Here is a 12320-nt window from a genome sequence, read left to right as displayed (position 1 = left end):
TCATAATATCCTCTTATAATTTTTTTAATTTCTTCAGGATCTGCAGTTATGTCACCTTTTTCATTCATTATTTTGTTTATATGGGTCTTCTCTCTTTTTGATTTTGTCAGTCTAGCTAGGGGCTTGTCAATCTTGTTGATCTTCTCAAAGAACCAACTTTTGGTGATATTTGTCCTCTCTACTGTTTTTTTGTTCTCTATGTCATTTATTTCTGCTTTAATCCTTGTTATTTCTTTTCTTGTACTTGGTTTAGGATTGGTTTGCTGTTCATTTTCTAGCTTCTTCAGTTGATCCATTAGTTCTTTGATTTTGGCTCTTTCTTCCTTTTTAATATATGCGTTTACTGCTATAAATTTCCCCCTTAGCACTGCTTTTGCTGCATCCCATAGGTTTTGGTGTGTTGTGTTCTCATTTTCATTCGTCTCTATATATTTAGCAATTTCTCTTGCTATTTCTTCTTTAACCCACTGATTGTTTAGGAGTGTGTTGTTTAACCTCCAGGTATTTGTGAATTTTCTAAGTCTCTGATGGTTATTGACTTCTAATTGTATTCCATTGTGGTCAGAGAATGTGCTTTGAATAATTTCAATCTTTTTAAATTTATTGAGGCTTGTTTTATGTCCCAGCATATGATCTATTCTGGAGAAAGTTCCATGAGCACTAGAAAAGTATGTGTATCCTGGTGATTTGGGATGTAATGTCTTGTATATGTCTGTTAAATCTAATTCATTTATCAGATTGTTTAGGTTTTCAATTTCCTTATTGGTCTTCTGTCTGGTTGATCTATCTATAGGAGAGAGTGATGTGTTGAAGTCTCCCACAATTATTGTGGAAACATCAATTGCTTCCTTTAGTTTTGCCAGTGTTTCTCTCATGTATTTTGTGGCACCTTGATTGGGTGCATAGACATTTACGATTGTTATTTCTTCTTGCTGAATTGCCCCTTTTATTAGTATGTAGTGGCCTTCTTTGTCTCTCAAAACATCCCTGCATTTGAAGTCTATTTTATCTGAGATTAATATTGCTACACCTGCTTTCTTTTGGCTGTAGCTTGCATGAAATATTTTTTTCCATCCTTTCACTTTCAGTTTCTTTGTGTCCCTGTGTCTCAGATGAGTCTCTTGTATGCAACATATTGATGGTTCATTTTTTTTGATCCATTCTGCAAATCTATATCTTTTAATTGGAGAGTTTAATCCATTTACATTCAACATTAAAACTGTGAAGGCATTTCTTGAATCGGCCATCTTATCCTTTGGTTTATGTTTGCCATATTTTTCCCTCTCTCTATTAATATCCTTTATTGTACCCATACCGAATCTCTTTAGTACTGAACCTTTCTCCAAGTCTCTCTGTCCTGTCTTTGTTTCTCTGTCTGTAGGGCTCCCTTTAGTATCTCCAGTAGGGCAGGTCTCTTGTTAGCAAATTCTCTCAGCATTTGTTTGTCTGTGAAAAATTTAAGCTCTCCCTCAAATTTGAAGGAGAGCTTTGCTGGATAAAGTATTCTTGGCTGGAAATTTTTCTCACTCAGAATTTTAAATATATCGTGCCACTGCCTTCTCGCCTCCATGGTGGCTGCTGAGTAGTCACTACTTAGTCTTATGCTGTTTCCTTTGTATGTGGTGAATTGCTTTTCTCTTGCTGCTTTCAGAACTTGCTCCTTCTCTTCTGTGTTTGACAGTGTGATCAGTATATGTCTCGGAGTGGGTTTATTTGGATTTATTCTCTTTGGAGTTCGCTGAGCATTTATGATTTGTGTATTTATGTTGTTTTGAAGATTTGGGAAGTTTTCCCCAACAATTTCTTTGAATACTCTTCCTAGACCTTTACCCTTTTCTTCCCCTTCTGGGACACCAATGAGTCTTATATTTGGACGTTTCATATTATCTATCATATCCCTGAGGTCCATTTCGATTTTTTCAATTTTTTTCCCCATTCTTTCTTTTATGCTTTCATTTTCCATTCTGTCATCTTCCAGGTCACTGATTCGTTGTTCAACTTCCTCTAGTCTTGTACTATGAGTGTCCAGAATCTTTTTAATTTGGTCAACAGTTTCTTTAATTTCCATAAGATCATCCATTTTTTTATTTAGTCTTGCAATGTCTTCTTTATGCTCTTCTAGAGTCTTCTTGATTTCCTTCTTATCCCATACTATGGTCTCATTGTTCATCTTTAGTTCTTTGAGTAGCTGCTCTAGGTGCTGTGTCTCTTCTGGTCTTTTGATTTGGGTGCTTGGGCTTGGGTTATCCATATCGTCTGGTTTTTTCATATGCTTTATAATTTTCTGTTGTTTTTGGCCTCGTGGCATTTGCTGAACTTGATAGGGTTCTTTTAGGGTTTGTAGACCTATTGAAGTCCTTATCTCTAATTTATCAGATCTACAGCTTCGTGGAGTACACTTTCTCTAACTAACCAGCAGGTGGCGTCCACGAGCCACCTGTTCTCCACAAGCCAGTTCTCCCCTGCTTACCCTTTTTTTTGTTGAGTGGGGGAGTGAGTCTTGTGGGGCCCAATTGGTGTACCAAGCTTGCGTGTGTAGTTGGTGTTGCCTGCCCTGTATATGGGGCGTGTTTCTGGGCAGTCGGGGAGGGGGGGTGGCCCTAACAATCAAATCTCCCTGATGATCCTAGAGTTTTAAAGCTGCTGCAATAGTCTAATCCTTCAGTTCAGTCCTGCCACAGTTTGTCTCTGCCACTGACCCACAAGTCTTTGGTATTGGCGTATGGCTCCTGAGACTTGCAAGTGGGCCCCTCTTCCAGGCCGTGCACCCCGGGTCCTCTGTTGAGGGATGACTGTGCTATGTCACAGGTGAGTGCCATCCCCCCAGGGCAGTTCTGGGCTGCTGGGCTGTGTAGGGAGGCTCCCAGTCTGCTGAAATGATGGCTGAATGGGGCTTTGTTAATTCACACTGCTCCACCTTCCCAGCTCTGGGACAATCAGCTGAGGTTGCAGGGAAGGCTAATGTCCACGCCCAGTTTTGTGGTGTGTGCCTGTTATTTGAAGCACTTCCGTCACACTGGGTTGTCTGGGGCAGCTCTGGGCTATGGGGCTGGCGATGGGCAGGAGTGTTTCCTGTCCACCAGGATGGTGGCTGTGAGCGGACACCCCCCTTTTCTTGGGAAGTTGTGGTGTTTAGTGAATTTTCTCAGCCACTGGATTATTGCCTTTTGTCTCAGAGCTCTCTTAGTTCTGCTCTTGACTTGACGTGCCCAAATTGCAATTCTTTGAAGCTTTCTGTATTGGGCTTCTTAGAGTAATTGTTTTAGAAAAAGAAAAAAGGATTAAAAAAAAAAAAAAAAAAAAAAGGACCCTCCTCAGAGATCTAATGGGTTATTGAAATGCTAATAGACAAAGCAACCAGGGCCATTAAGGAAAGGTCCACAGGGCAGAGAGATCAGCTTTTCTTCAGGATTTGCATATGCGCCTCAAGGCCTGAGCTCCGCCCTTCCCCTTTCTGTGTTCACCAGAACTCCAAAAATCCTCTGCTTTTATTTTGGAGTTTTTCGTGTTATTTTTTTTTTTCTATGCCTGTCTCCTCTCTGCTGGGCTGGCAGCTCTCAGATTCTCTGGTGTCTGGTCTCAGTCTATCTATGGTTGGAGTTTGAATCAGTAGAATGAGTTTCCGAGAAGGGCTACCACTGCAGTTCTCCCTTCTCCTTCCCGGAGCTGGCAGCCCCTCCTCCCACGGGACTGAGCCTGGCAGGGAGGGGCGCGGGTCCCCTGGCCGCAAAAACTTACAGATTTCACTGATCTCAGCAGTTCGACATTTTCATGAGTGTTGTATGAAGTATGCCCAAAGACAGATTGCTCTGTGGTGTCCAGTCCACACAGTTCCTGGCTTTTTACCTACTTCCTGGAGGAGTAACTAAAACTTACAGCTCACCAGTCTGCCATCTTGCCCCGCCTCTCCCAAATATTTTTAAATGTTCAGTTCCATCTTGAGTTTAAGATATCCCCTTTCCAGTACATTCTATAGGTAAGATCTACCTAAATCCTAATGTGGCCCTGATTCATCCACATTAAGCCATAAAGGCTATAGGGATTATTGAGAACATAATAAAATGACAGCGAATGTAAGCTGACCACTTAAGAAGGTGCTATGGTCGGCAGAAGTCAATGTCTCCATGCAGGGCAGCAGCCCTCGGTAGTTCTTGATGAGCTCCAGTATGGATACTTTCCAAGTAAACAGGGGAAAGGCAACACGGAGCAGCATGAAGAGCTCTCGAGATAAAGTGGACTTTATGGTCCTGCCCACCCCACCCCCTAAAAATGAGACAATAGAAGAAGAGTTTCCTCAAGAAAGGAAAGCTGTATCCCCGTCTTGACAAGATATCTGCTCGCACATTCTCACTAGTGGGGACGTGAGAAGCTGGAAGCCAGCAACTTTTTCTGAAGGCTTCTTCCCAAATATGCGAGGCTGTCTCTGAATTCTGACTGAACTTGCCCCATCTTCCCTCAAAATATGCTCTCTTAGTTCACAAGTTTGACAAGATCAGATACCCAGAACTATTTAAATATTCTACTTTGGCTACCACCTTCCAAGACAATTAACATTCTAATTTGTTTAGACAACACACACGCACACTAGAAGCCAGGAAAATTCATCTTTCTCCTTAAGCCACCCCTCCTTGCCATCCAAATACGAGGTTGACTTAGAGTCAACTTCTAGATTTGGGATGGTTACCTTCTTCCGTAATCCCATAACAGCTGCTTCTCAGTGGTCAGACTAAATCCATTTACCTTATGTCTGACTTGTGGATCTTCTGGGGTGGAAAAAAACTTTTTAATAATTCTTATTCTTTAGAACACCTGATAATGAGAATGACTAGTAGGCATTCATAAGCTGTTATAAGACACAGTTACTGTTCTATGCATTATTCATTTATGCAAACTGTTGTAAATGTACCAAATTCACTGTGCAACTAGGCTGAAGTAGTCGCTGAACTCAAGATTAGAATGATATGCACATTTCTGAGGCTTGGTTCTGTTCAACATTTTCATCAGTGACCTGCTTAAAGGAGAAGAGAGCAAGCTCATTAAGTTCCTAGATGGGAGGGATGGCCAGAACATTAGAGAACAGGATTAGAATTTTCCCAGCCCCTGCCAAATTAGCAAACCTGCCAGAGTCAAATATGTTCATTGGGGACAGGCAGAGAAAAGTCAGCTGCCCAAATGCAAGCCGAGTAGTGGCAAGTTATTTAGAAGAAGAACTGAGAGGAATATAGATGCAAAAATAGACTCAGAGTGGGAAATGAATTTTCCCACTGGAAACAGTGGTGTTTGTTGGCACCTCTGCACCCTCTGGAGATGGATTCAGATGTTTGATTCTTTGATTGTAAAAAGTGTAAAACCCTCCCGAAGATTCCTAAGAATTGCAGAGTTTTGCTTTCTCATTAAGCACTTCTAGCTTCAGATTCCTGGGTCCACTTAATCAGCCTGGTTATTGGATCATTTATCTGTCCTGCTTTAGTCGCCCTGTAACATACCACATTGACCCAGACTTAAAAACTGTTTCTCTCCCATGAGCAAATCCTGGCCTCCTGCAGACCCACCTGGCCATCTCCTTGGTTGTCTTGGCTTTCCTTCAATCCTTCCAATTAAATTCCCATCCCAAGTATAAACAAGGCATTATCCTAAACATAGACAGTTCTCTTCCTACAAGGAACTCCCAAGCCAGCTATTGAGATAATAATATGCATACTTGTGTTTTAACTAACAAAGACGAACATAATAAAATCATGAGTCAATAGTGTGATAGCCAGGGGTCAGCAAACATTTTCTGCAAAGGGGCATATTTTCAGTCTCTGTTGCAACTACTCAACTCTGACTTCGTAGCATGAAAGCAGCCTTACACAATAAGTAAATGAACGGGCATGGCCAGATATGGCCCTGAGTGAGCTATAATTTGCTGACTCCTGCTAGATTCACTTTCAGCATCTTTGACTTTTGAGGAGCTTAGCAATCATCTTGTCCAACCAGCTCATTTTACAGCTGAAGAGTCTAGGTCCCAGACTGTAGAGTAGCATTTACGCAAGTTCAAAGACAGTTAAGCCCAGGTTGAAACTTCAAACTAGAAACAGGTAGCTCAGCTCCCAGGCTGCTGCCTTCCCCGCTGCACTATGACCAGGATATTTCCAGAAGGTTCTGGGAATCCCTGCTTCATTGGTAGAGACTCTTCTAGAATTTTTTCCACTGTAACTATTGGTGCAATGCATTAGCCATGTTATGTGTAATACACAGTAATGTCATTTTGCAAAATCTTTAGGAGGACCCCAGATGAGTGTGTGACCAAAGATTTGGGTGAGGCTGTCTCTACACCAAAGGGCAGCCTTTGAAAAAACCAGAGTTGACCCCAGAATAGATGAGAAAGAAAAGCTATGCACAAAGTTCAGAGGACACAGTTTTATTTTGTTTAAGTAAAGTTAAAAGGTACATAAAGATCTTCATGTACCAAAGAAACATTTTAAAGAGGCGCAGATGTTCTCCAACTCCTTTTAGGATGAAAAGAGCAGGGCTGGTGCATAGGTCAGTTGATGGAAAGAACCTGCCGAGATAACTGTTATGCACAAGAATCTCAGGCCAGTGGACATAGAATTCCCTTATTAATCAAAGCTAAGAGTTGCACCTCCTGGGAGGGTTTAGGATGGAGGGGAAGAGACAGTTGGTGATACTCAAAGTCCCTTCTCTCTCTTGAAGTTCCCTGAAAGTTGCAGGACAGAACCTTCTCTGAGTCAGCAGGGACACTTTGAATCATTGCACTTAATGAGAACAGCATGGTTTCCTTAAGAGGATTGTAAAGTGCAGAATACAGAGTGGATATTCATGTTGGGAAAGATAATTGCCCAGATTCCAAAGGAGCTTCCCAAATTACACTCCCTTAGATTGGTGAGCATTTGGGGCAACTTGCAGAAAGTCCACCATTCACAGTCTGAAGCTTACACCCCTTCCAAATGTTTGTGTGGACATACTAAATGCCTTCACCTCGGCAAGGCCATGGAGTTCTCCACAAAGATGGTTTGTTGATCTGCAATTTAAAGACCTAGTAGCTTGAGTCTGTTCCACCTTGAAAGTCAGGGCCAAGCATTTATGATTTTACTACCTTTGATAAAATAAATCATAGTGCACATCTTGTTACTAATTTAAAATGGTGCCATCTGTTCAAATATCAGTTCTGGACAGCACTTTTCATAAAACCCTCACAAGAGATTATTTATCTCGAGCCACAACTTTTCTGATGGCTAACTCCTAGTGATTTTTATTTTTCATGATTATAATTTTTTTTTCCAGATGATCCAGGAACCTGTACCTCATGTGCCATGGGGTATTACATGTAAGTTTGGCCTTTTTTTTTCATAGCACTAACTTTTCTGCAGTTTAACATCACTGACCTAATCCAATATCCAGTGATTAAAGCAAAGAGTCCCTGCAGCCTGAAGCAACTACATGCTGTCAGGCTATTCATAAGCAATTCTTGGATTTAGTAATAAGAGCCCAGCTGTTTTCTTACCTCGAAAGGAGGCCTTTCCTTTCTCGATCCTGGAAGTCATCCAGCCTGACACTGGTGTCTAGGAATCTTGCCATGGGTTACCAAGATTCAGACCTTGCCGTTTATGGACAGACCTTAATAATGCACCCAACCCCGAGCAAGCTGTTCCCAAATGTCTGCATGGAGACGTTGTCCTGAACTGGAGTCAGATGCTCCAGACTGAAGCCAGGTGCTATGCTCAGCTCTTAATCATGCCTTGGCTAATGAAGGACACGAAGCATTAGATTAAATGAAACACCAATGACCATCACCCCCAAAGGTCTCTGATAGATGGCTACAAAATCAAAGATGGTGAGTTTCAACATCACCTGCCCTTCCTACTCTAGTTTCCCTTCCAGTGTACATTGGTTCCTGTCCTGGAAAGGAAAGGAAGGGACTGTGTAGCACACAGGCTGCGTCATTCCTCCCTGTCACCCTAACTACCCGAGAGTTCTGTGAAATGCACACTCTTCTGCCGTTTCGCTCTTCACCTTCCCATCAAGACGTTCGGGGACACGGGTTCAATGTGATTCTCCAGAAGAGAAAACTAATGCTCAGGGAGATGCTGGGTTTTGCTCAAGTGGCACCATGAGCTAGGGATGGGTCAGCTCTGGGTCACACCCTCTTGTCACCCACACTGCCCTTCACCTCCATCAGATTCCATGACTCGAATGTGGTGGCAGATGGGAAGACACTAAAGTGGATGGGGTGGATGGGAGGAAAGAGGAAGTCCCAGAAGCCAAAACATTGTTTAACTTATCATTTTAACCCAACTTTTCCAGAATAACTTGTTAGTTTCTCCATTGGCTGTATGTCTATATTAATGTACCCCTGACCTACTGATTTAAATTATTGCTCCATTTAAACAGGGAAGGGGGGGGTGAGGAAGAGGCCCCCAGGTTTGATTATTATAAGGTAGACCAGATGGCATTTCATGAGCCAAAAGGGACTTGTCAGCATGCTCAGAGTTGACATTCACCCAGCAATTGTTCTGCCACAAGATCCCCAGGGAGAGATGGTGGCAGAAAGACAGGCATTCCTCGGTGAGTTCACATGGCTGGGGACACACAATGTTTCTCAAAGAACTTAGGAAGAAGAACTTAGACTCAAATAAAGAAGTGGTGATAATGTACAAGCAGGCAAGGATTTCTCCTCTTTGTCCCTCTTACAATTTCTTCAGCCCCTCCAACCTAACTCTATCCTGGCTGCCTTCTTCATTTTGACACCTGGTTATACCCCTTCACCTGCACCTACCTCCTCTGTCACCAGAGACATCAGTCCTCTATTAAACTTTGGCATTGGCCCCATCAGCCTCTTGGGCTCACCACTATCATGCTAAGGAGCATGTTTCATAAAACCCCTTGAGAAACAAATGCACTGAAGGAACATGTCCCAATACCACTAAGAGAAGAACAGTTTGTTTCCTTTTCAAGAAACACACATTTACTACCTTTTAGAATGTTTAGTAATTTTGAATACAGCTGATAAAAATGAGCTGTGCAATAGAAGTTCTTAAGGTTTCCCCTGATATCTTGGTGCTATGAAATTCATCAAAGGGCCAAGGACAACTTCACTCCCCACCCCCTTCAAGTGAGACTGCAATTCAGTGGCATCTGAATTGCAACTGTATATGTTACCATATAATGAGAATAAGAGTTAGTATGTGAAAATGTAAACATAAAAGCTAAGGTATCTTGCTGTTATTATTAATAATCTGTTTACAGACATTTTGATTAGCCTGTTGAACTCAACATTGAGGTCTTTCAGCCCTTGCAAATACCAGATGCAGTGTGACAAAAGCACACTAGCTAACCATTTGAAAATGGGTAAAATCCCAGCACCATGTTTAACTAACTGCATGACATTGAGCACTTAACCTTGAGCTTCAGTTCCCTTATCTAGAAATTAAACGTAAATAATATCTGCTGCATTGGGATTGGGTGAAGGTTTAAATGAGCCTCTCCTTGCCCCCTTTCCAGCTGTGCTGATGAAGGATGTTCAGGGCTCCAGCGGGGATGGTTAATGGCCTGGCTTGGGGCACACAACAAACTAAGAGGAAGTTTCTTCCTTTGATATCCAAATATCTACCCCTGTTAAAAAAGATGTGTAGACACATCCAAGGAGATTGATCTATTGTACTCAAGAGAAATACACCAACGTATCTCATAGAAGAAACTGCATCTTCTTCTAGGTTTGAACACCGCTGCTACAGAACCTGTCCTGAGAAGACATATGCTGAAGAATTTGAATGCAAAGAGTGTGATACCAACTGTGGCAACTGTGACCAAAATGAGTGTTACTGGTGTGAAGAGGGCTTCTTTCTCTTAGGTAAGCCAGAAAGCGGCACTGTAGGAAGTGAGGCTCTCTGGGCTCTGGGCTCCAACCCAGCAAGCAGCCAGTGCAAAAGGAGAGCTCATTTGATTGATTTCAGAGTCTTCGAGTGTTGGTGACTCTTATCCAAGGAGGAATTTTAATTTGGTCTGAAAATAAACACTAGCCAGGACTTCCTTCTGCTTTTATTCATAAAGCTTAGTTTGTATTTCACTAACTAATCTCAAATATCTCAAAGATGATGGAAATAAGAGTGAAGGAGGGAGATGGGGAAATAGGAGCTGGGTGCCTAAAGAGAAATGCTTTGGAATTGAAGTCACCTGGAACGTCCAAAACCATGACCCTTTCCTTGAGACGTAATCCATGTTATTTGTTCCTGTGCAGTGTAAGACTTTAACAAAATCCCTTGTCTTATGTCTCGGTCAATCCATTGACTTTGATAGAAATGGATGGTTAGGAAAGAAATATACTGTGATTCTTCCAGCTGAAGAACTAATAGTCCAGTGCTCTTGAATGTTTGTGGGGGATGGAGTAAGGCAGCGAGTCCACGGCAGTCTTCCATGCTTCTCTACACAGAGATTCATTTCACTTGTAGCTTCTCAAGGCCTGGAGAATGTAAAGTTCTTTATTCAGTGCCCTTAACCCTTTGAGCTAATAGCCAATTTAAATTCGCAGTTGAAAGAGAACTAGGATAAGGTGCTGGATTTTTTCAAACATATTCCTTGGTTGACCTAATCTATTGCCATCTTGGTTTCTTGAAAAACAAACACAAACAAATACGTTTCTGCCGCATTAGACTTTGGCCTTGCATAAAGCACCACGCTAAGCCGACCAGGGTTCTGCCTTCACGCTTCCTTTCTGTGTTTGAATTAGGTGGCAGTTGTGTGAGTAAATGTGGCCCTGGCTTCTACGGTGACCCAGAAATGGGAGAATGTGAGCCCTGCCACCGAGCCTGCAAAACCTGCACTGGACTTGGCTACGATGAGTGCAGCAGCTGCAGAGGAGGATTGCAGCTGTCGCATGGGAAGTGTGTAGGTCCCACCCAGACCCAGGTGGAAGGCAAATTCTGGAATGGTATGTACCTCCCCAGGGAGATCTCGCAGGGGTCTGGGCACAACTCTGCCTTCCTCCCTCTTTAACCCTTGCTTTCCAGATAGCAAAGAGCTCCAGGATGGGCAGGGAAACAAGAGCTTGGAGTGATAATCAACTTTGTGCGGCTCCGGGGGTCTCTGGTGTTTCCAAGGGGGAGGGTAGGAGGTTGCGGTTGGCATTTGGCCAGCAGGGGGAGCCCAAGGAGCAATTTGAGTTTCTACTTGGGTAGAGAAGACCCGGGAGTAGTCAAATAAGTGAACTACCAAGGTACCATTTTCTCAAGAAATTTAAAATAGCCTTTATCACGTGCCTGGGCATCTTTATCATAGCAAAGGAAAACTAGGCAGGTAGAGTAGGCTCTCCCGATCAGACCTTATCCTTAAACAACTGATCTTCCTAAGTCAGAGCTTGACACCACCAGGCTTGCCTTTTAAAAGTTGCCCTCCCTGATTGCAGATGGAGGAAGATGGAGGGGCTGGAGAGGAGGGAGGAAAAGTATGGGGGCTTGGAATCTAAGGGTCTCATTCCTACCTGAGTCTTTAGAATGGGTCCCCTCATTTTCAAGCCTGAGTTATGGGCTTCTCTGCAAGATATTTCCAAACTTTTAGTGGCCTCTCCATGTTTGAAGTGGTTAAAAAACAAAATCCTCTTCCTGCTAGGAAAAAATTTTTGATTTGTGTTCTACGCAGAGACTCTCACAAAACAAGAGATGGTCTCCATTGGCAAGGACTTGTTAAAAGGGTCATTTCAGAGCAGGAACAACAGCAGCTGCGAGGAGGTCCACACTAGACATGTTTTCTAAGGGCTTGAGAGAGTGATAGATCTCTGGGGCAGAATAAAAGCCTCTTGCTGGGTTGGAGAGAGAGGCTGTCCGTGCACCGTCTACTATGACAGTGTCACTCATGTGACTTAAAGGAGCAGCAGCTCAGAGGCTGTCCCAAACCCAGCAGCCAAAGGCCGAGGAGAACGCAGGACCTATTTTAGAGACATAACTGGGAAGAAAATTATTCGGTCCAGATTGGGATATCTTCCGTGAATTACAGCTGAACTAAAATGCTGAAAATGAGTTTGTCTGGCATTCAGGCATTTTAAGAGGCAGTGTGAGCCAAGAGGAAAATGGTCTGGTGCTGTGTTGCTAGCTCAGAACATCTGTATTTTATCTGTTGTACCAGATGATGAAAAGATCCAGGGAGCCAAGAATCAGAGCAGACTTGATTCTCCAAATGAGTACGCATCCCTTCAACTGGAGTACGCATTTTGCAAGCAAAAATCAGGCTTTGGTTGTTTCCCTTTATGAAGGCACCACACCCACCCCTCAAGATTTTCCACTGTGAAAATGCAATATTTTTGAAGAGATGAAGGAATTAGTCCA

General features: G+C 42.8%; 1 protein-coding gene across 1 annotated transcript in view; it reads left to right on the top strand.

Moving 5' to 3' along the window:
- Positions 1-12320, top strand: part of PCSK5 (proprotein convertase subtilisin/kexin type 5) — a 422934-nt gene that overhangs the window by 365666 nt on the left and 44948 nt on the right. The window contains exons 25-27 of the mRNA XM_037797346.1: positions 7288-7330; positions 9717-9853; positions 10730-10930. Coding sequence (XP_037653274.1) covers positions 7288-7330; positions 9717-9853; positions 10730-10930 — 381 coding nt within the window. The remainder of the gene's footprint in view (positions 1-7287; positions 7331-9716; positions 9854-10729; positions 10931-12320) is intronic.

This window comes from Choloepus didactylus, chromosome 10, assembly GCF_015220235.1.
Source record: "Choloepus didactylus isolate mChoDid1 chromosome 10, mChoDid1.pri, whole genome shotgun sequence".
Taxonomy (NCBI): Eukaryota; Metazoa; Chordata; class Mammalia; order Pilosa; family Megalonychidae; genus Choloepus; species Choloepus didactylus.
This window is presented reverse-complemented; position numbering and strand designations above follow the sequence as displayed.